At 39.4% G+C, this 24,132-nt stretch overlaps 2 protein-coding genes across 2 annotated transcripts; both read right to left on the reverse strand.

Annotated features, from left to right (window-relative positions):
* Window positions 1–1,010: 1,010 nt before the first annotated feature.
* LOC145443608 (lysosome membrane protein 2-like) lies at window positions 1,011–20,190 on the reverse strand. The gene is made up of 3 exons (XM_080321550.1): window positions 19,304–20,190; window positions 14,114–14,393; window positions 1,011–5,987 (listed from the first exon to the last, which is right to left on the reverse strand). The coding sequence occupies exons 1-3, from the start codon at window positions 20,188–20,190 to the stop codon at window positions 5,697–5,699; spliced, it is 1,458 nt and encodes a 485-aa protein (XP_080177676.1). The 3' UTR covers window positions 1,011–5,696.
* Window positions 20,191–20,203: 13 nt separating this feature from the next.
* On the reverse strand, window positions 20,204–23,049 carry LOC145443688 (cyclin-Q-like). Its single transcript, XM_080321629.1, has one exon. It carries the CDS (start codon window positions 22,892–22,894, stop codon window positions 22,142–22,144), a length of 753 nt encoding a protein of 250 aa, XP_080177755.1. The 5' UTR covers window positions 22,895–23,049; the 3' UTR covers window positions 20,204–22,141.
* Between the last annotated feature and the right edge of the window lie 1,083 nt (window positions 23,050–24,132).

The raw sequence follows: 24,132 nt of genomic DNA on the forward strand, positions 1-24,132 counted from the left end.
ACTACTAAACAGAGCTTTAGGTAAAAGTAGGTATAGAATAGGCCTACCTAGCTTTTATCTACTGCGAGATCGCTATTTCTTCTCGAATACAAATCTACAACTTCACTTCTTTATGGGTACCAAAGAGCAACTGGGACTAGTTTGGCCACCTCTAATGATATGGTCTAAAACGATTTTATACCAGCATCTTAGCATATACTAAACCCGAACATGTCAGCCATATAATAATCACCGAAACGGTACTTCGTCAGCACCCCAATACGCTGGTCTTGGGCGCCACATAAGTTCATGAACCAATATTTTGGGGTGCTTTGCCACTAGAACCCCTTCATGGCTAACAGTAAAGCACGTCTCCCTGGTATAGGGAGTCTCGGTATACGTGTGGTAACCGCGGAGGGGGACGTAAAAAATCATATCCAGGATAGAATTTTGTCAGTAATATTGATAGTTGCATATACTGCTATTAATTTTAGATCCTCAATCAGCTCATGTGATCAGATCTACGGCTAAGCTGAGGGAGGCGGGGACTTCAGGTAGCAAGCGTAGAACTATTCCACATCGATAGACAATTGGCAATACCGGTATAAATATTGATGGTTTCGGTCATTTTCGGCCAAGGTTTTATTTATTAACGCACGTCGCGAAGTCGCATGTTGGCCGATACTTCAGAAGTATTGGTCTGTCGTGGAGCGGTAACGGACGGTGCTGAAACGTCTATTTTTGTTTGAAAAAATCTTTGGTGCTGAGGGTACCCATACTAAAAAGCAGACATTCAATTACGTTAAATCGAGCGAAGAAAATTTTGAAGTTTTAGGAAATTTCCCACAAAATTCTCTATAATTGTTGCTTTGCGAAATAATTTTGGTCTCCCTGCGAGCTCGCCTCCTTCAAATTGGGGGGTTTGAGGTGAGGCAGATACGGCCCTGTAGATAACCCAACTCTGACTGTCAATAAAACAACAGCAAAGTATGGCATAAACGTGACGCAATGCAGAAGAGATAACACATGCATTCTCAATTCCAAAGTTCTATTCGAGCATAGTTCACGTAAAGGGAGTCGGTATAATGACACAGTGCAGGAATGCCCGTGATGGAAATACGCCAACAAAGAATCAGCTTGCATAGATCTGAAACTGCTTGTCAACCAAATCGAGCTAATTCTAACACAGAGCCCGTCATGAAAGAAATGCGCAAAAGAACCAATCATAATAAACAATAATCTAAACTAGAGATATGGCACTAACAACAACAACTCGCAGTACATACAAACAATTTGCTGTCCTGCAAATAACACCAGAGGCAGCAATAGCTTACTCAACATTCGTTGGTAAATTATATCAAGTGACAGTGACCTGATCTGAGCGAGAAGGCACTGTAACATTATGACTTGCATCTCCGAAGTTTCGATTTAGCAAATGCCTTGAAGCAGAATGGGTCCACTGCACTCAGCATGACTCTTTTGTTATAAATAACTATAACAGAGTCAAGTCCAAAGTCAGTCACAAGTAAACGTTTTCATTTCGCCATATAATCAGAGGTCGTCGCTGTTCAGTACCGAAGTATCAGTACTTTTCCGGAGTAATCAAGTTGGTTTTGCCAACTTACAATGTCCACTGCTACTTGATCAGTTTTTAGGCCAAACGACTACGGTATTTCTAATGAAGTTTGGCTTCAAGATCCATGGATGTACTATGCATGGTTTCAACTTGAAGACACGCATTACCAGCACTCGAGACATTACTGGTAGCCCCGCTCCAAGTTGTATTAAAGTCATTGATAACTGCACCAGAATTTAGCAGCTAACACTCATTAGCAGGGCGATTTTTTTTGACATGTCAAAATAAGTCAATATTTCGTCAAAATTGTAGCGTTACGTGATAAAATTTCCAAAATTGTTATCAAAGTCGAATTTTTTTTGCAGACTGCATTTAGTTTGTATTGTACAATGTACATATAGGCCTATGCACTGTTGATGAACCAAAGCCTATATAAAGGCTTTGGATGAACTTATCGTTTGACATTATACAGCTTCAGTGTTACCAGCCAACAACTGTTGCTGTTGAAAGCTCTTTCTCCATACTTCACAAGCTACTTAGTAGAGGACAGACACTTTCTACCCGAGAATGTAGGGAAGTCTCTTTCGTTGTACTACAACAAATTTCAATTATTTCTACTACAAGGCGTGATGTAACTACTGGAATTCTTCATAGGTCCAGATTTCGTTAAACTTAAGTTTTTTCATGTAAAAATTTGTCAGTTTTCGAGTCAAAAAAGTTTTTCAGGCCAGACTACTTCGTAAGGACAGACAGTTCCAACCAGAATTCAAGATGAATAGTGCAATTTTACCATTATGTGGGCAAACACCTATATAATTTGCATGCATTAGGTCAAAATTTGGTAATTTGGTTTCTTAAGGTAAAAAAAATATCAAACTTTGGATTTTTTATATAAAAATCATCCATTTTTAGTTCAAAAAAATCGCCCTACTCATTAGAATATGAAGACCTATGGTAAGTTTCAAAATAGAGCATTGACAGAGAAATTATTTGAACCCACTACATGAATGATGGAACTGAAGCGTAAGTAAACAAAACGAATTTCAACATTCATAGATAAAGAAACAAGATATACTCTATCTCAAAACAAATGAGCAACGAAAAAGCCATATAATATTCTCCAGCATCAAGGTATGGCAGGCCGACTGTTCGCGTTAAAAGGCAGGTACGCTATTTGCAAGGGATAACGCAACCATATCAGAAAAGCTTCTTGGAGGTATAGAACTACAATATACAATTGAATGGTGCAGCACATTTATATTGAAATGAACCCGAATACTTTCGGCTGACACTCGTCAGGAGTAATCCATATCTGTTCAAAATTACCCCTGACAAGTGACAGACAAAAATATTCCGCTTCATTTCAATATGAATACACTATTGAATTGCGATCATATCATGATGATAGTATAGTATAGAATGCTGCAAAGATAGTAGTAATATAAAAACTGCATAATCTACACCAGGGGTTCTCAACCCGCGGCCCGCGGGCCGCATGCGGCCCGCAGACGTTTATTTTGCGGCCCGCGACATCTTTCCTCATTAGCGCAATTACTACTGGCGCGGTATTGTTACATGTTAATTTAGCTACTTAGCTCTCTTATCGCACCGTCTCTGTTTCGTTTAATTACTCATTCTTTGATGTGGTATGGTTTCTTGATATATGCTCGAGTTTATGTTGTTATTGCTTTGAATCGGTATTCGGCTAGACCAGTGGTTCCAAACGTGGGCGATTTTGAGAAACAAGGGGTGAAAGGAGAGAGATAGGGGGCGAAAATCGTAGAACGTCCAGTGAGAGATATTTCATTGAAACGGTCAAAAATACACATGAAGACGGCTTATTCCGCATATCACGCGAAAAAAGTCAACTCGACGGAAAGTAGACGCGGAAACCGGGTTTCCAAGCAACTATCACCTCGTAAAAATGGCCTTTTTAAAAAATTATTCCCCGATAATATGTCCTATTTCTCGGATCCATAAATATGTGGGGGGGGGGTGAAAATTTGTTTCGAGATTGATAAGGGGAGATGAGTCGAAAAAGGTTTGGAACCACTGGGCTAGACTCGGGTTAAAGAGATTCCCGTTGCGTGTTAGTCTTTAAAGACGAGTGTTTTAAACGTAAGTAACGCAAGTAATGGGAAATCAGACGGTGGAAACTGGGTTTATAATTGTAACTCTGCGTGGAACAATGAATTTGCTTTCTCGGATATAAATCGAAAACCGATGTGTCATATATGCGAAGAACAGTTGTCGTAACGAAGCGTAGTATCTTAAAATGATATCACGACAGTTACTTCTGGAGTTATACATATCAACCGATTTTAGAAAAAAACGTTGCTAGCTAGGTGTCAAGCCCAGCAATCCATATTCCGAAGCATTGGTAAATGCCGACGACGTTACAGAGGTATCGTTCAAAATTGCATGGAATATCGCTAAAATCAAGAAATCTTCTCATATCACTGAGAGCTCAAAGTTTGTTTGATATTCATGGTGTTTCGACTATGCATTTGTCATTTACACCAACCCGATATTCTTCATTTTGATTCCGTATTTACCGACTTGTATCTCGGCCCAAAGTGCTGAAAGTTTACCGTAATTTTATACTTGCTCGCTCACGCATCGAAGCATACACAGTTCGGTTCTCTGGTGGAAGGGTTTGAAAGTCCATATACCGAATTGGCAACGAATGCTGGAAGATACATATTCTCGCAAAAAACAGCAACTGCAAACTTACGAACGCTGTCCATTAATGATTTAGAATGCAAAAACATTTACTAAATGCCCGTATACGACTGGTAAATAGGCTACAGTAGCCTAAATTTAATTGTAGGCCACAAATCCACGGTAATAATGTTCTGCGGCCCGCGGCGTCTTTTGCTGTTAAAATGCGGCCCGTTATACAAGGGAAGTTGAGAACCCCTGATCTACACGCTCACGAAGTAGTACAGACTTCTGATGAACACAGGATGGCAAACTTCTTTCATCAAGGCGTCACATAATTACAGCCGCGAGAATAAACATGGGAACTATCGAAGAGAAACATCTGACGATTCGAATGGTAACGTATTACACTAGAAAAAAATATTCCTGTTTAAACACATCTACCACTCTAGGAATACAATACAAAAAGTAATGTGGACACAAGAAAGAAAATAAGTCTGTCAATATGAGGCCTACAAGCAGGGCTGGGTATCGAGTGTACAAATTCAAGTAAATAAGTCAGAGTTGATTTATTCAAGTAACACATTTATGCGCCAGGCTGGACTTAAAATGCTTCTACTATAACAATATTTCAGAGTCTATTGATCAGCCACAGTGTGGCTGCGTAGCAACATGAAATAGTCATGGTCAAGAGTTACAAAAGCAATTTTGGCGACATGTAACCTGTGAATATGCTGCTTGTGGCCACCAAATTGATATGATACGCACTACGGTTGATTGAAAATGAAAAAATACTATTCAGATTTTTGCGGCTATTAGCTAAAATAGTCACGTTGGCTAATAAAACGTTGTGCGCAAAATTCGGCCCAACTCCAACCAGTGGAAATGAAGTTACATGAGTTTGAAAATTTTGAATTTAAGATAAAATATTGATATTTTTTCTTTCAAATTTCACTGGCTACCCCATGAAATTATCAAGCTGCCTAAAAATGGTGTATACCAATTTTGGCTGTATTCCAAACGGTAGAAGCGAAGTTATTGTAGTTGAAAGTTTTGGATCTGAATATATACAGCATTGATGGTGGGTAAATTCCAGAATCATGAACAAAAAAACTCAAATAACTTCGCTTCTACGGGTTGCAATCGAGTCAAATTAGTTTTGCATCGTTTTCGGAAACAACGCAACCATTTCATGGGGTAGCCAGTACAATTTGAATAAATTTTTTCCAATATTAAATATTGAATTAAAAAATTTCAAACTACTGTAGGCTGTAGCTTCACCTCTACTGGTTGGAATTGAGCCATTTTTGGTGTACAGCGTGCTTTTTCTAGTAAACGTAACAATGTTAGCTAATAGCCCAAAAAATCTGAAAGAGGTCCTTTTTGAACAACCCTAATACACCACTTGAAATCCAAGTACCCAAATACTACATTTCCCCAGCCCTACCTACAAGCCATGGATGAATAATGAATCTAATTTCTACTCATCAGGCTCACTGTCAGGGTCGCTATCCGCATTCACAAGAAGCTTGTGCTTTTTTCGCGACATCACCACAGACACCACAATGTAAACCACGAGAATAACGCAAATCCCGATCAATACAAACGGCAAAGAATACACCAGCCCTTCCAAGACTTCAACTTGTTTGAGGTGTTTGGCGGAGCCGTCGTCGATAAGCGCGCTTTCGTTGAGCCAAAGCAGAGGCAGAGTCGTTTCCGTGAAGCCTTGCAAGCTCGCGTGCAGGTTGGTAGGCTTTACTTGCGCGTTCAGCTGTAAAACGAAATCATTGCTGTTAGACCACCACAGATATTATTAAGTTTCCACACCTAGCCTACCACACCGAATCAATCAATCGACAATAAATGCTTCATAAATAACAGAATCATTCGAAAATTGGTGATAGATCTGCAGGGAGACGAAACCATCATATCAACATCCACCCTACTACAGGAGACAAATAAGTCATAATTGAATTAAAATCGAAATGGCCTATATAGTGTAAGGTACTACTCAATAATAATGTAAAAATATTGCTCATGCCGGTGACGTCATATTTTATGATAGGTATACAATGTTCTTTCCAATTCTCTACTAGTTGCTGACGATTACCCCTGACGAGGGTCATCCGAAGATATTCGGATTCATTGCAACATCAATATAGCCATAGGCCTACGCCTACTAGGGTGGAGTGAAAAATGGAAAATTTTGAATTTCAAAACGGACACTTGATATGTGGTGCCAAATTCAAAAAAAATAATTTCTATAATAATTTTGGGCTCGTGCACCCTCTAGTGGTCGTGCAATTGCACCGAATGAGCCAAAAATAGCTAATTTCGCTATATATTGATGACCGCTTATGCTAGAAAGCTGGTTTTGGGCTTAAAAGATGCGGAAGCAACAAGTTTCTATCTCACTTCCACAGAACTTAGTCTTAAAAATGAACAGAAAAAAAGTTACAAGCAAATTATTGATTTTTAGGCTGTTTTAGGTAAAATTAGGCACTGAAGCAGTGGATATGATGCCAAAAGCTTGTAGTGATTGATCTTATGACTGACAACTCCATATTGAAAGCACATAAATTGCAAATCTATATTGAAAGCACAAAAACATCAATTCTATATTGAAAAAAGATATATTTCGAAGATGGTTTCACTACCAGAGTATTAATATGCGCAAACTTTAAAATCTTGTTTCGTATTAAAAGATTTCATCTGCTTTCGAGATTTCAGTTTTTGTCTGATCAGGCCATCTCTACGTTCAAATTGCCATACATGGGCAACGGGCATATGCTTCGGTCACCACTTTACCGTCTCTTTCCACTGCCTGGTTGTGCCAAGGATGATTGATCCTTAATGGCGATGACCTTAGATTTTCCAGCTCGAGATATGAAAAGTTTTTGATTGCTGGTGGATGTTCCACATCTTTTAGATGCAAGTTGACAGTTTGGTGGTATGATTTGGCTTTGATGTTTATAATTGGGATTTTGAACAATCTGATTCTAGTGTCAACGTTGTTTTTAGGTTTCGGTTCATTAACATATCCTCCTTCAAAGTCGCCAATTGGAATCTGGTATTCTGTTTGATCTGCTCATAGTTGTAGTCTTGCAAGTCTTCTGAGGCCTTCATCATCATCACTGAGCATTCCCAGATGTGCAAAACATGCCTTTCGTTGTAGCAAAGATAGTGCAAGGTTACGAATTCGTGTATCAGAAAGCTTTTGTAACCTGGGAAACTATGTTGCAGAAGTTTCTGGCACCATCAACAATGGAATCGCGCCTTTTTATTTCAAACCATGACGGAAAATAAACCTCCATGCAGAATTGAGTAAGATAGTTCAGATTGCCGGATGGATGACTCTGTCGAACATAGAACATGCCAAATTTTGAGTTTCTATGTACGACAGAGCAATCTGAATTATCTTGCTCAATTCTGCATGGAGTTTCATTTTCCGTCATGGTTTGCAATAAAAAGGCACAATTCCATTGTTGATGGTGCTAAAAACTTGTGCAAAATAGTTTCCCATACTACAAAGCTTTCTGATACACGAATTCGCAACCTTGCACTACCTTTGCTACAACGAAAAGCATATTTTGCACATCCGGATAATGTTTTTTGGGAATGCTCAGTGATGATGATGAAGGCCTTGGAAGACTTGCAAGATTACAGCTATCAGCAGATCAAACAGAATACCAGATTCCAATTAGCGACTTTTAAGGAGGATATGTTAATGAAATAAAACCTAAAAACAACGTTGACACTAGAATCAGATTGTTTAAAATCCCAATTATAAACATCAAAGCCAAATCATACCACTATATTGTCAACTTGAATCAAAAGATATGGAACAGCCACCAGAAATCAAAATCTCGTCATATCTCGAGGTGGAAAATCTAAGGTCATCACCTCAAACATCCTTGGCACAACCAGGCAGTGGAAAGAGACGTTAAAGTGGTGACCAAAGCATCTGCCCATGTGTCGGGATTTAAACGTAGAGATGGCTTAATCAGACGAAAAACTGAAGTCTCGAAAACAGATGAAATCCTTTAATACGAAACAAGATTTCAAAGTTTGTGCATACTAATACTCTGGTACTCTGGTAGTGAAACAATCTTCGAAATATATCTTTTTTCAATATAGAATTGATGTTTTTGTGTTTTCAATATCGATTAGCAATTTATGTGTTTCCAATATGGAGTTGTCAGTCATAAGATCGATCACTACACGCTTTTGGCCTCGTACCACTGCTACAGTGCCTAATTTTACAGAAAAATGGTCTAAAAATCAATAATTTGCTCGTAACTTTCTTCTGTGCATTTTTAAGACAAAGTTCTGTGGAAGGGAGATAGAAACTTGTTGCTTCCGCATCTTTTGAGCCCAAAATCAGCTTTCTAGCGGAAGCGGTCATCAATATAGAGCGAAATTTGCTATTTTTGGCTCGTTCGGTGCAATTGCACGACCACTAGAGGGTGCACAAGCCCAAAATTATTATGGAAATTATTTTTTTCAAATTTGGCACCACATATCAAGTGTCCGTTTTGAAATTCAAAATTTTCCATTTTTCACTCCACCCTAACGCCTACCAATCAATCCAATATAACAAGTGAAGAGATAAGAAGAATACAAGCACTAATGCGGGGTATTTATTAATTTTAATAAGAACTGATTGGCGATGAAGATGTCACAGTTGAAGACACAATATCCTCGATATATATACTGAGTCAAGCAAAATGTTTGTGTGCAGAATGCAGTGCTTTGTTGATATGAAGGCACGAGCTCTGAGTAGTACCAGTACTAAAGTAAAGTGAGAAACATCACTGGATGAAGCAGTGATAGTGAGGAGATACAATACACAGCAATTTGAGTAACGGATTAACAAATATGAAGGTTAGTGTGTTGTTGGAAAAGTCTGGAATTAATGATGGTTAGATCCACACAAATATATAAATACGTGGAAGACGTCTGCATCTGCAAATATCAGCACATCCAATGCACTGCAACAGTTTTAAGTAAGAGGTCTTAAACACTGCTGGATTGATAAGGACCATTTGCACCAGCTGTAAAGTTGTTTATCCTGAACTACAACTAGGACTGTTGCAACGGAAGTACCAAAATAAGTTAGAGTTTAGTTGTAAATGAATTTAGTTTACAAGGGATGTAGCTTCACATAACTGCCAAAACTTGATATCCGCAGAAAATATCCTATAATAGTATCCGCTTGAAATTCCGATATCAATCGGGCTCTACTCATGAGGTATGATCAAAACTTTTCTGATAACATGTCCAACTAATAAGGATACATGATACTACGCTTTGTAATCGCAAATTTTCGATCGTCAATGCCTCATGATAAGCATGGGAAATATTTCGTCATTTCACTTGTGACTGTCTAGGTAATTTCGCAATTGCAATCTTAGTAGTTTGTATGTCACTTAATTAGAGAGCATTTTAATCTCCGACATTACAACAACTGTTGACAACATACCGGTAATAGGCCTGTCCTTTCCACAATGTTGATTAAGGTTATGTGATAAATCACCATTAAACACGATTGCGAACCTTTCCCGATGCAATCTGTGCAAAATCTCCTTTGAAATTAACTGATCACAGAGAAAGCCAGAGCTGCCATACCATCATTTGAAGATTTTCCTCCATTTTGAAGAGTCTTATAAAAATCATTCTGTTTCATTCTAAGATTTGTCCTAGTATTTGAATCGATTTGATTGACATCCTTGTTTACAAATCCAACAGCTAGTACACGGGATATATGAGCTCCAATAATAATAGGTCTACATGATCCACGCAGGGCATAAATTGAGACCTTTGTGTTAGTCAGCAGATTACAAAATGTGCATCGTATCACTTTGTAGGTAACAAAATCTTAGGCTGGACACTCTGGTTGTTATTTGCGTCCTACCCAATTACCAACAGTCGAGCAGAATGGTACAGCTTCCCTCGTTACTAAATCAGTGACTATGGAATATGGATATTACTCACATATAGGACTCACAGAAATTTCAGAAGAATTTCATTCAGAGTTTTCATTTATGCTACTGCAGACAATATCAACACTTTGTTGGATCATGAAGTTTATTTGAGAAGTGGTTATACTTAAACCCGACAGGGCCAGAATAGAAATGTAGTTCTTGGACCCGTATTTTAAAATTGGTACCAGTATCAATTTAATGCTTAATAATTTTATTGGGTGAGCTGGCATTCTTCAGACTGCCATAAGTGAGATTTAAAACTATAAACACACATTTACGACCATCAGGCGGTTTGGTTATGTGGAATAAATATTATGAAACATTGAGTAGGGACAGAGTGCAGGTGACATGACATTACCAATGCAAACAATTCTCTTTGACAAACATATAGGTCGCACCAATCATAATAACCAGTCCACTGATCAAACTCTACAAGCAAAGCTTGCACTGTGAACCTATCTTCATTTAATACGACTAAGGCGACTGCAAATGAACTTTGCATCAAACAAAGGATTCCGATCAGCTGACGTTGCTGCGTCCCGCATTTGAAACACTTCGAATGCTCAATGTGAACCATGCCATTACAAAAGCACCATCAGCATCAGGTTAAAATAGACTTGCTTCATTATATCAGCAAGTCACCATGCTACTGAATCAGAGTATCAGGATCAGGGTATCCAATGTCAAGTCTAGCCGTGTAATTTTTGCTCTACGGGAGTCATTAATTTGCAAAGTTGTTCCTGAGGTAGGCCTATTCAAAGAAGCAATAAGCCTGTGGCATTCAATGTCGAAAACTATCCGAGTATATATCAGACTTGACCCTTTTCATTTCCATCACCGGTTTTTCAGAATAATAAATCCCTACTTCCGCTTGTGCTGAAGTAAAATTTCCAAAACAGTGGTGCCATATCTACTCAAGTAGCGTGAATTAATGCTATGCCTTTGTGCTAGCCTAAGTTTACAAATTAGGTTCTTGGATGGCGGAATTGTACCATTCGACCAAAATTTTCCAAGCTTGAGTGCGAGCAATTTCTTTCATTCAATGAATTCGCAACAACCGTAGGTAATGAAAACTGCTTTCAAATGTTGCAAACTATGCCAGCATGGTCTACCAAAAAAGATTTAATCTGATTACTACTAGCTGTGACACACAACTAATGCTGCACGAAATCATGCAGTTTCGTGAAACGCACCAAGACATTGTACAGGGAAAGAAAAAATAGTTTGTGCTAGGATCTTTTACCACAGCGATATTCGGCTACGATCTTATATCATTTACACAGGCAGTTTTTAGTAATTGTCCCAATCGTGGGACACGCAGCCTTCTAAAATGGGTCACGACAATGTTTAGCTGGTTACCAAACTTCATTTTGACCACTTTTTCGATCAAAACATATGCCGCTGATCTACAAATCATGTGGCAACATAGAAAGTGAGTCATGTTGTAAATGTAATGACAGTGTTGCAGAAAAAAATAGACATTGACCTCAACCGCAATGAAGACAAAGTATCAATAGCACTTCCAGGCAGAAACAGGAGACATGCTGGTGAAGCTATCCAACTGAGACTCCAGCAATCGCAAAACGTCAAATAAGCAGTACCACAGGAGTGGGCATAAGAATGATGGCATACACCGAGCTATTGATTGAATATTTTTTGTCCTTATAGTTTCAAGTACTGTGACACTTCTACTATGTAATACTCGATTTGGGTTGGAGTAGGCTATTCAATTCATTGTGCCCAGCATTAAACATAACCAGAGCAGTGGTTCTGAACCTTTACTAATCCATGGAACACTTGCGCTAATCTACAAGCCTTCGAGGAGCCCCAAATTTTTGCTGAGTCACAAAAACATGAATTTACCACGTTACGCGATATTACATTACTTAGGAATACTCGCCTAAATTGTGCTGTGCATCAACAACATTGTGTAAAACCAAAACCATTAAAACATGATTGTCACAGAAGACGAAAAGATTTCAGTGAACATTACTGCAGATTAGTGTGACTGATACCAGTTATCAGTGAGATAAATAATAATACTGCAATCGCAACGTGTTCAGACTTTATGACGAAGCAAACGAAAGAAAGATCCGAAAAAATGTCATGTTTTTGTTTGGTCGAAACGAAACAGAAAGGTGCTCATTGCTGGGATCGGAAACGAGCCTATGAAAATCGATGATAAAGTCGACCAGGGTTGTAATGACTCGAGTCATGATTCAACTCGATTCGCGATTTTTAATGACTAGACTTGTCTTCTATCAATCTGTGTATCGACTCGACTTGTGCTCGAGTCTTTGTGCGTGACTCGCACCAAGTCATACGACTTGAGACTTGGACGGCCAAGACCGACATTTCATTTTTAATTCCGAAAAACAGTGAAGTTACCACACTATTGGTATTTCGTCTATTGGTACTGGTACTTGAAAATGTGACCAGAAACTGTGAAAAGTGAGGAATAATATTTTATTATGCATGCTAAGGATTTGATATTACTGAGCAGAGTTGTAAAAAGTGCCTTCAACAAGAAACTGGATACTGGTAGTCAACACAATGACTTGGACTCTGACTCCACAATGATTCGAACTCAACCCTCTGCTTGCCAACTTGGAATAGGACTTGACTCGGTGACGAATTGAAAATATGACTCTGAATTGACTCGACTCAAAACTATAAAAGAGAGATTGACTTGCGACTCGGAACCTTGCGACTTGGTAACAACCCTGTTCTAAAAATGTTTTTTCAAACAGATAAATGACAGATTTTAGGTGTCTATTTATCAATTTCCAGTCCAGATATACATGGCTTTGATAAGTCATTTACAGATGATTTGACGAGTCATGCGCAATGACTCGAGTACAAGCCGAGTCATTTACCATTTTTAAGAAAATGACTCGAGTCAAGTCGAGTCAATAAAAAATGCGACTCCAGTCATTACCACCCTGATTTTGAACCAAAATCCTGTTGCGGCAACACAAATGACGTGACACCAACGCCATTCACAATTCGGCTACTGATCGCACCTAATTGCCTGCAACCAATAACAGCATATAGTCTCAAATCATATGTTCAAGTTTTGTGCAGGCTTGTAATGACTCGAGTTACGATTTTCAGAAGACTCGCCATGACTCGAGTCATTTTTTCAAAATATGGAAATGACTATACTCGACTTGAGTCAATCTGTGTATTGACTCGACTTGGACTCGAGTCACTCGAACCAAGTCATATGACTCGAGACTCAGACGGCCAAGACCGACATTTCATTGTAATTTCGAAGAATAGTAAAGCAGACGCACTATTAGGATTTCGTCTATTGGTACTGGTACTTGAAAGTTCGACCTGAAACTGTGAAAAGTGAGGAAAATTGGTATATTATAAATGCGAGCCATTTGAAATCACCAAACAGAGTTATAAAATGTGGGTTCAACAGGAAACTAAGCAGTCAACACAATGACTTGGACTCAGACTCGAGTCATAATACCATGACTCGGACTCGACCCTCTGCTCGCTGACTTGAACTCGGACTTGACTCGGTGGTGATTTGAAAATGACTCGACTCGAGTCAAAACTATAAAACTGAGATTGACTTATGACTCGAAGCCTTGTGACTTGGTTACAACCCTGTTTTGTGTGTCTTGACGTCTAGCGGAGCCCTTGAAACTGGCTCTTGGTACCCTCGGTGTTCTGTGGGAAACAGGTTGAGAACCACTGAAGTGGAGTAAGTCATGCAGTTACTCGACACCCACTTGTGTACTTCAAAGAAGTAGAAGTACTTCATTAGCCTAACGAACTCCTTTGTATGCAAGCGACAATGATATCAGCGGGTTAAAGAAACACCAATGCTATGCAGTATGCAGTAGGCTATTAATAATAGGAACATTTTACTAGAATTGAAGTAAAAACACATCCAAACCTGAATCCTTTTCTGCGCGTTCAACACCACGCCGGTAGAGGGCTCGACGGCGATGTAAGTTTCGTGTTCCTCTTTCGACGGATGCATCCCGATCACACCGTTAACATATTTGTCGTCGGCCAGATAAAAGTGCGGGCTCGATAACACGACGGGAGCGCCCTGCTTGCAAACGCTGATGTTGAGCACTCCGGTGCCCATGCAGTTGCCGGCTGGCACGCAGAACGCCGCGTTGTCGGGGTTCACCGTGGTGTTAGCAAAGGCCATCTCGGTCGTGTGATACCTGTACCATAATTGTACAGCTACAAGATTTTGAATTTTTCCAAACTAGATCAAAATTAGAATTATACATAGATGGTGTTTTTACGAAATTAGATTGGCATTGGAATTATATCTACACTTTGTTTCCAAATGAGATTAGAATTAGAACGATAGCTACAAAGTGTTTTTTCCAAATAAGATTGGAATTAGAATTATATCTACAGTTTTTTTTTAAATCAGATTAGAATTAAAATTATATCTAGGCTGCAGTTTGTTTTGCACACCGGATTAGATCACAATTAGAATTATATCCACAGTTTGTCGTCCAAATTAGATTCAAATTATAGCTACACAGTGTTTTTCCTAATCAGATTTTAATTAGAATTAAAGTTAGATATCTAGGCTACAGTTTTTTTTTTCGAAATTAGATTGGGCTATAATTAGAAGAATTATAGGCCTAGCTAGTTTTTTTCCAAATTAGATTAGAAATATAGCTACGGTTTTTTTTTCAAATCAGATTAGAATTATAGCCTATCTAGGCTACAGTTTGTTTTTCAATTTAGATTATAATTAGAATTATAGCTAGTTTTTTATCCAAATTAGATTCCAATTGGGAATTATAGTTAGTTTTTTTTCTAAATCAGATTAGAATTATAGCTAGTTTCCAAATTAGATTAGAATTAGAATTACGGTACTGGTATAGCTAGTTATTTTTCCAAATTAGATTAAAATTAGAATTACAGAGCAGCAGTTTTTTTCCAAATTAAATTCCGAATTCAACTCACTGAATTTTCAAGAGCTGGGAAATTGAAATGAAAATTCCGAAATTGGAAAGAAATGCAACAAAAATCTCTAGTTCAGTCATATCAAATCATCTCTGAAGATCGAGTGCGATTCATTTCGAGTATTAGCCTAAGCTTTAAGCCGAGCATTTAAATTAATAGTCACTATGACATCATAAGACTATGAATGGTGTAGAAAGTTTTAATATCTAGTGTGGGCCTACCTTTTGCGCTATCATAAAGAAAATTTGGTCTGTTTTCAATCATACGGTACCTATTTTGTTTCACTTTCTGACAATGGTGTAGTTGGTCACGACTTCGCTACCAGTGCCGTGTCATTTCCACTAGTGTACGTAGCTTCACGTGCTACATGATATGTTTGGTTATTTGGTATGCTGCAATTCGACCAGTCAAGGTTGCCAATACTGTCGAAACTATAGTTTTCGATGATAAATTAACTCTCAGGCGCGTAGCCAGCCGAAAAATAAGGGAGGGGTTTGAAATAAAAGAGGGGGGGTTCGATTTTTTTCGAATTTAGTAACGTAGCATCGATTCATTAGGGTTAAGTACATGCAATGCGTAAATAACGATTATACAACATCCCCGTGTTCGCGATTATAGGCGTATGATAATCTTGTCGACGAGTCCGGAAGTGCCGTTAATTAGCGACTCCCTGATCTGTCGTGAACAATGAAATACGCACGCGTCGTACATTTGAAGACGCGCGCGCTTATCAACGCGTCGAACAATTAAATTCGCGCGCGTTCAACAGTTAAATACGCCCGCTCGTCAATGCGTCTTGCGTCTTACGTAGCATCGAGATTTGCGCAAGTAAAAATGTACGAGTCTTTATCCGCGCTACAATGACGCCGATTTCAGGTGGTTCAAACCTTACCTCTGTTATAACTCAAGCCTACAGGACTATAACCAGGCCGTGTTATTTTTGGCATATGCCAAAACTGCCAAAAATAACTTATTTTTGGCATTTTTCGATTTTTATTTTTGGCAGTTTTGGCATCGTCCTCTAAATAGATAGTTCCAGCCTCGAATTAGTCACAAAAACGCTTTGTTTGGGCTAGTTTGTCAAAAGACGCCACAAAATGTGCAGCATCCACGTATAATCAGAGCCAACAAACAATAATAAGAAAAAACCTAACGATTTCATAGGTTGATAATATCAAACGAAACCACAAAATGTGCGGTATCCATCGGAATCGGTGCCTATTAGCAAAAAATGAAAGAAAAGCCTAACAAACACGCTCAACAGCTGATTGCTACAGTTGTTGAATAGACTGAAATCATTTGCACTGTAACAGTGCTTCCAAACTCAGGTCAGGTAAGTTTCTTCTAAATTCATTTCTCGCCCAGCGAATCTGGGAAATATCGGCTTCAACAGTAGCCGTTGAGGGAAAGATGAATGTTGCCAGTCATCAACAAAAGGTTTTCAGAGCTTCAAAATCGTTGGAGGGCCGAACCGGCATCCATGCATCATGAAAAACGATCACTTCGCCAGTACCATCGATCTCATCGCGGAAAGAATTTTCTTCCCGATCCTTTTCCAGGAGTTTCCTGTGTAATTGTCTCTCAACACATTCTATTTAGTAGCCCGACTATCATTTCTTCTTCAGTCTACCGATATATTTTCGGAGGACTTTTGTCACTTCAGGTGGCTTTAATATTACCAACTCGCATGGAAGAGTCCTGGGAAGGTTAGCTTGTTTAAGAACATTGACGCAACAAGACTGTCTGGCAAAACGAGACTATGCAGCTCAGAAATAGCCAGACAGTTTGTTGCGTCACAATGTTCAACTCGATCACAATGCAAAAATCGTGGTTGATTTTGGGGGTTCCAGTTCCATGAGGAGAATATAGTTAATATTTTAATAATCAGTACTGCGGCAGCTTCTCATTGATACCCGTTTTATCAAACTTAGCGCTCGACAAGCCGGTCAAAAATGGTCGTAAACTTGCCTTTGGACGAATGGAAAGTATGACGTAAACCAAATGCAGTCAGACGTTCAATCTCGCTGTGCCCACACCATTTAGGTCACCATGCTTTCACCCCTAATGGGTGGGCTGGACCCAGATTAAGAAACCTGCCTTTCACAAACGCTCTTCTCGCTTGTAACGCGGTCCTGTTGACACAACACTATGAACGAAATACACTATTTGGCAGCCCGTGTTATTTTTGGCATATGCCAAAAATTGCTTATTTTTGGCATTTTCAAATTTTTATTTTTGGCAGTTTTGGCATCTGGCTCCTGAAATGCCAAAAATAACACGGCCTGACTATAACTGAAGACTAGTGGAAATCAATTACGCATGTGCGCACGCGTCGAACATGATTGCGGACATTCGATGTCATTCGGTTACGAGATGTCACTCTTTAATCACAATCGCTAATCAGCATATACTTAATAGCATTTTATCCAAGCCATCGAGAAATAGGAGCCAAAGCATGGTATGCCCAAGAAGCGGTAGTTAGGCTAGCGATATCTTTAGTACTAGGTCTATTGCAGATGCGATTGTGTAGGCCATGGAAGATATCGCGCACTCCAAGCCAATGCAGATGTGATTGTGAAGGCCAGTGACGATATCGTGCGCACAGGGCCTTTGCAGATGTGATTATTCAAGCCAGCGGAATTAGGCTTGTTGGAGACGCAGTAAATCAGGCTAGTAATGATTGCCGAATGCGCGACAATGAATAACCTGATTTCGCAATCATCTCAGCGGGAGATCGTGTCGCGTTACATTGTGCAGTGCTAATTAGCAACACGCCTTTCGTTAATTAGCCGCGCGCAATACTGATAATACGACTTATTGAATTGCAACCGAGTATTAGCGTCAGAGCGGTCATTTAAATAGGGCGAGGTTTCGCGTTAAAGGAGGGGGTTTCGCGTTTCTAAAGGAGTGGGTTTCGACCCCCGAAACCCCCCCTCTGGCTACGCGCCTGTTAACTCTTATCGGCTAGGAGCGCCTAATTTCAGTACTTGAAAGAATGATTCCTCACTGCTCGAGTCCTACCATCAGAATTATCACTACCGTACCGTACTCAATTCCGTTTTGGGTACTCGAATCATTACGTAGGATAATTATAAACATGAAAATGGAAAATGCCTGTACATCAAGCTTGGCACGTTTCGCACGGTACGGTTCTCATGCAGCAGTTTCAGGAAGACCAGAAATTAGATTTGAACAAAAATTAGAGCGTAACACATTTCACAAGTTACATTAGAAAAAGATTACAAGTATTTCGCTCTAAATTAATCTAATCAGTAGGGCGATTTTTTTTTACCAAAAAACGGAAGATTTTGACTTCAAAAATCCTACTTTTGACCAAATTTGACATAACTTATGCAAATTAGGTGTTTTCCCACATAATGCTAGAATTGTAGCCTACTACTTATCTTCATTTCTGGTTGGAAATGTCTGTCCTTACAAAGTAGTTTGGCCTGAAAAAAAACTTTTTTGCCTCAAAAACTGACAAATTTGACGTGAAAAAAAATTATTTTAACAAAATCTGTCCCTATGAAGATTTCCAGTAGCTAGGCCTACATTACGCATTATGGTGGAAATGATTAAACAAATTAATAGCATTCTCGGGTAGAAAGTGTTTGTCCTTATAAACTAGTAACTTGCCAAGAATGGAGAAAGGACGTTCGACAGCAGCAGTTAATGGCTGACAACACTGAAGTTATGCGTACACCGCTGGTGATAAACTTTGTTGCTTCATTCTGGCAATGGTGTCTACATCACAATGTTTCATCGTGCGCTTCTTGATGTAAGAACAATGCAATGTCCTCGCAGGGACATTGCGGTAAGTTGAGCATAATACCATGTCCACCTATTTGTTTCATTTGAATGTTTATGATTCACAACGAGCAAACAGCGGACCGTCTGCAAGGGTAGGCCTATTAAGTAGGCTACAAGCTGTAAAATGTCAAATGATAAGCTCATCGACAGTGCAAAACCTACCATACAAACGAAATGAAGGTTGCAAAAAAAGTTTCAACTTTGTAATTAATTTTGCCATTATTTGACTTGACGCTACAATTTTGACCTAATATTGATTTTTTTGACATGTCCAAAAATATCGCTAAACTAATCAGGCAAATAGATTACTAGAATGATCAAGTCGTCAAAGTCTCACTTGTAAGCGCGGAGACCCTTGATCTTGGACTGCTCCTCAAAACCCAGCGGTAGCGAGCGACAAATGTCCGTCGAATACGTGTATATCGTCTCGTCCGTACTCATCTTCGGATGGAAGAACACGCCGTCCGTGCCGTTGATCATATTCCCGTATTTGGTCGACCAATAGTCGAGAGACTTGTTGTAATTCCACTTCTGTATCGAATTCACGTCACGGATGTGCCTCTTCCCGGTATCTACAAGGTAGACGCCATCGTCTGTGTTGTTCATCCCGTAAAATAGTCCGAATTTGTCAGGTAGTGTCGGAGAAATCTTATGTGCCCACTTGAAAATAGTATCATTGTAACCGAACAATATCTCCTCTGCCGTGTGAGTGATGATAGGTGATTCTTTAGTTATGAATTTTATAAGAGATTTAATCCACCCTTTGCTCCACCCGAGGCTTTCCAATAAATCGATAACCAACAGCAACGGAATGTTAACAGTGGTGATGCTGACTTCAGACGGGTGTTTGACGGACATGGCCGCATTGTACACATAAGTATGATTGTAACGATACGCAACTGTGTCGTTGCTGTAAAACTCTACGTCGTATCGCGGCTGATGCAGTTGGTAAGCGAACGGTCCGATTTGCGATAAATTCGCCTTTTCCCCTTTCAAGAACTCAACAGGGTTTGTCAAGTTGAACATCCAATACTCCATGTATATAGGCGGAGGCGGGTCCACCCATTGGTCATACTGCGGAGAATCAATACTTATGGTGAGTTGACCGCTTATTTCCTTGTCCAAAAGCTTCATGTGATAATTTCCGATTAGCAGCACCGCAGCGGTCACCAGGAGAACCGCAGATATACAAATGCTAGCTATTTGACACTTGTTTAAACCCATCTCGACTGTAGGACTAATAAAAAGAGACAAATCAGTATAAATGTGAGCGAGTAAATAAACAAATGATTATCAACACCAACCTGCATGAAAACTTTCTTCTATAACACATGAATTTAACAAAGCGAGTCTTATGATTGTCTTTTTTATAAAAACATTATCGTCTTCAGTCGCACACTACTCGATTATGCACGAAAATCACCATAAGTACTTAGAAAAAACTTTCAATCACATGAGAAATAGTGGAAGAAACACATTTTGTCACTGTAGGCATTGTAATAAATACGGTACACTACGTGAATTCCAAGGTATGAAGGTGAGAAATTCAGGTTGGCATCCAGAAACACACAGCTTCAGATCAACACAGCCTAACAGTTGAACAAGTCTGGCGAGTAGCACAAATACTTGAAATATTCGGGATTCCGCAGCATGCAAATATAAACCAATTATAGTAGGTATACCATATGTCCCCTTTCAAGAGGATTTGTCCTCTTTTGAAAGAATTCTTGGAGGACACCTAAATGTCCTCTTTATGGAGAATTTGTCCTCTTTTTTGATAATTTTGGTTAAGATACGCGAAATCAGCGGCCAAGTAACTGTCTGACAGGTTTTTCGGGACTTGAGTCAGAAAAATTACCGTTTTTTGATTTGAGCCGGAAAGATGACCTTCATTTTCAGTCAACCGACCACGAAGTCGGGAAAAATTTACTATTTTCTCAGGATTTTACTCCAGTATTCCAAGTCTGAAAATTTTGAAAAGTGTCCTCTTTCAAGATTCCCAAAATATGGCAACCCTAGATTGAAGTTACTTGACAGTCAACTAACTAGTGTTTTTTCTCTTGACTAGTCCTAGTTCTAGTTACGAATTTTGAAAACTGAGTAGTTTTATTTCTAGTTGCACAGTTGAAGAACACGTGCTGTCGTTTGGTGTGAATCGGCTTACCATCCTGGGTCCGCTGTTGTGTAGGCTACTGCTCTTTCACACACTGCTAGCTCAGAATGAGAGTCATCACTATAATCACAGTGGCATAGTCAGTCAGGTTTTGGGGGTCAAAACCCCTGCCATTTCAAACTGGAAACCAATTTTTTTCAAAATGCTGATTACAATTCAGTAATAAATAGGCCTCTTAGATTTTTCGAAAGTGAATCTAGATAGTAAGTTGCAGAATTTAGTTAAGTGAGTAGTTCTAGTTGTACATGTAGATGTAGGCCTACACTTAGGGCTGTTAAAAAGAACTTCTCCTTCAGATTTCACTGGCTACATGATAAAATTGTCAGGTTGGTTAAAAAAACGCTGCACACCAACTTTGGCTGAATTCCAACCAGTAGAAGCGAGATTCTTGCAGTGGAAAGTTTCGAATTTATCATTAAAATATAAAATATTTCAAAACTTTCTGTCGACCCCATAAAATTGTTAGGCTGTCAGTGGAGATGATGCACACCAAATTTGTCTCCATTTTTAGAAGCGAAGTTATTGCAGTAGAAAAATTTCTTAATTCCATTATTATATAGTGAATAATTAAGGACTTAGTCACCGTTGATAGGCCTACTATTTTATTGAAATCCAAATTTTTCTACTGCAATAACTTCGCATCTAGTGGTTGGAATTGAGCCAAATTTGGTGTGCATCTCTACTGACAGCCTAACAATTTTATTGGGTTGACAGAAAAAATTTGATATTTTTGGTTTTAATGATCAATTCAAAACTTTCTACTGCAATAATTACGCTTACAGTGGTTGGAATTGAGATAAAGTTGGTGTGCGATTTTTTTTTTACCAACCTAACAATTTTATCATGTAGCCAGTGAAATCTGAAGAAAACATATGTTTTTTGAACAGCCCAACGTAGAGATTGAAAATCCAGTATTTTGCAAAAGTATGACTACAAAACAACCTTACTGTGTTGAAAAACACCGTATCAAGTCTGGCTGGAAAGTCAAATGATTGCCGATGTTCATTTAGGAAAGCATCTTTCTTCCAAACTATACAAGTCCACAATCTCATCAATCACTTTCGTTATCTCCTTAGCCGCGATCGACGCATGAAAAACCTTCCACCAAGGCGTCTTACAGGCTTGCGACATCGGCACAGTAGCCTGACACATTTTCAAAGCTAACGCAATACAGCTAACCGCTACCAGAGGAGGCCTGTGATCAAGGCATACAGTGCCGTGATATGTATCACGGAGTATAGACCAGGCCGTCTGCGCAATGGTGTATCTACCCCATTCTTTCGAATTGAATAGTTGCGATAACGAATGCAAATAATGAGCCAGATACTTGTGCGGGTGATCGCAGGTGACACGAAATCGCAGCATACGTAAGAGCAGTAGTTCACAGCATGATATTGTGTCTTTCAGATCGTAGAGTTCTCGACCGATTTCCAGACGCTTGTCAGGATTCAGTGTCCTGTGGCAGACATTTACAACGTCTCTCAGCCTTGTGTGCTGCTCTTCCACTTTGGTGGCGAGAAAAATTGCAGTTGCCGCTATCGTGTGCGGATGGTAATCTTGAATGCTGCATTCCTGGTAGAAACGGTGGTAGAGGACGCAAGCGCTGGCGAGAGTTGTGGAATTCAGCTTCAATTTGGTGCAGCTTACGAATATGAAGCGAGCCACTTTGAAGTGAACTGTGTCCGCGGAAGCCTCCGAAACATTCGAGTCTTTGTCGCGAGAAGTCGTTGACGTGTTGCCTCCATGAAGTGACATACCCTTAACCGCAATGGTTCGAATGGTACTTCTTGACACTTGACTGGACTATTGCAATTTGCGGTATATATGTATCCCTCCCTGTATCTCTGAAGCTTCTATACCGCATCAACAATATAGTTTCTAGTTAGTCAACATCTTAGCAGCAATCAAGCGAATCAGCGTTATGGTGAAAGAGAGAGAGAGAGAGAGAATGAAAGAATTTATTCGGTTCAAAATATATGAATACAATATATCAATAATCGTTGGGTTATGATTTTCATTTGAACAAGTTACACACAATGTACAATGCGATAAGACACAATGCGATGTAACGAACAGATAGGAGGATGTCGAACGACACGCACCAGTAGCGATCCTTTATTCTAACATCCATCTCGGCCTAGTGTGCCCGATGTCACAGTTCTTTTCGATGTTGATATAAAGCGAAATATGATTCAATGTACAGCCAGGCATTAGCGAAGGGATGGGGAAATCATCAAGTCAGCTACAGCCTGAAACTAGGCTTGTTTCATAGCGAAACTGAGAGCACAAAAATAACACACGCGCACTTCTCAACATAATAGGCACATCATCACAGATCAAGTTGCACCGATCGCAGACTTGGTGAATAGAAGCAAACCTTTAATATTTTTCTGTCAATCAGTCACTGAAATGACGCATAATAATATTATGTTCGGCTAAGCGAAGAAGAGGTGTATATTCACAGAATGTAGCCCTATGTGATATTTAGGCCAACTTGTACAAGTCAATGCAACTCGATCCGAGACAGTCAACCTGCACAAAATTTACAATCTGGTTGTTGTTGTTTCATATTCATGGCCTTTCGACTACTTTGGCCATTTTACACAAGGCCGATACTCTTTACTTTGTTTCCGTATCTACCGACTTGTAGCACGGCCCACTTCTAGGCTTTTTTAAGACAGTCGCTTATACCCGGATCACGTGCCGGCGAGGAGGAGCCTATGAGTGGACCTCGGTCGGACTCGAACCCGCAACCCATTGGTGTCGCACTGTGGAGCGTTCCACAACTAGGGTTACCATATTTTGCAATAGGAAAAGAAGGACACTTTTTCAAAATTTTCAAACTTGCAGTGCTGGAGTAAAATCCGGAAAATGGTAAATTTACCATGATATTGTGGTTAGTTGAATAAAAAAAGGTCAATTTCCCGCTCGACTCCCGAAATCTAGTTTTCCTTTATATTTTCCATTGTTTGACGATTACGTTCGAGCCACAC

This window comes from Botryllus schlosseri, chromosome 1, assembly GCF_051294905.1.
Source record: "Botryllus schlosseri isolate E-star chromosome 1, Bs_hap1, whole genome shotgun sequence".
NCBI classification, from domain to species: Eukaryota; Metazoa; Chordata; class Ascidiacea; order Stolidobranchia; family Styelidae; genus Botryllus; species Botryllus schlosseri.

Excerpts from the sequence above, each read along its gene's own strand:
- LOC145443608 (XM_080321550.1), bottom strand. The coding sequence starts at position 20,190 with ATGGGTTTAAACAAGTGTCAAATAGCTAGCATTTGTATATCTGCGGTT. Across the intron at positions 14,394-19,303 it reads AAGGGTCTCCGCGCTTACAA|GTATCACACGACCGAGATGG; the intron begins GTGAGACTTTGA and ends ATTATGGTACAG. Across the intron at positions 5,988-14,113 it reads ACGCGCAGAAAAGGATTCAG|CTGAACGCGCAAGTAAAGCC; the intron begins GTTTGGATGTGT and ends TTCGTTTTACAG.
- LOC145443688 (XM_080321629.1), bottom strand. The coding sequence starts at position 22,894 with ATGTCACTTCATGGAGGCAACACGTCAACGACTTCTCGCGACAAAGAC.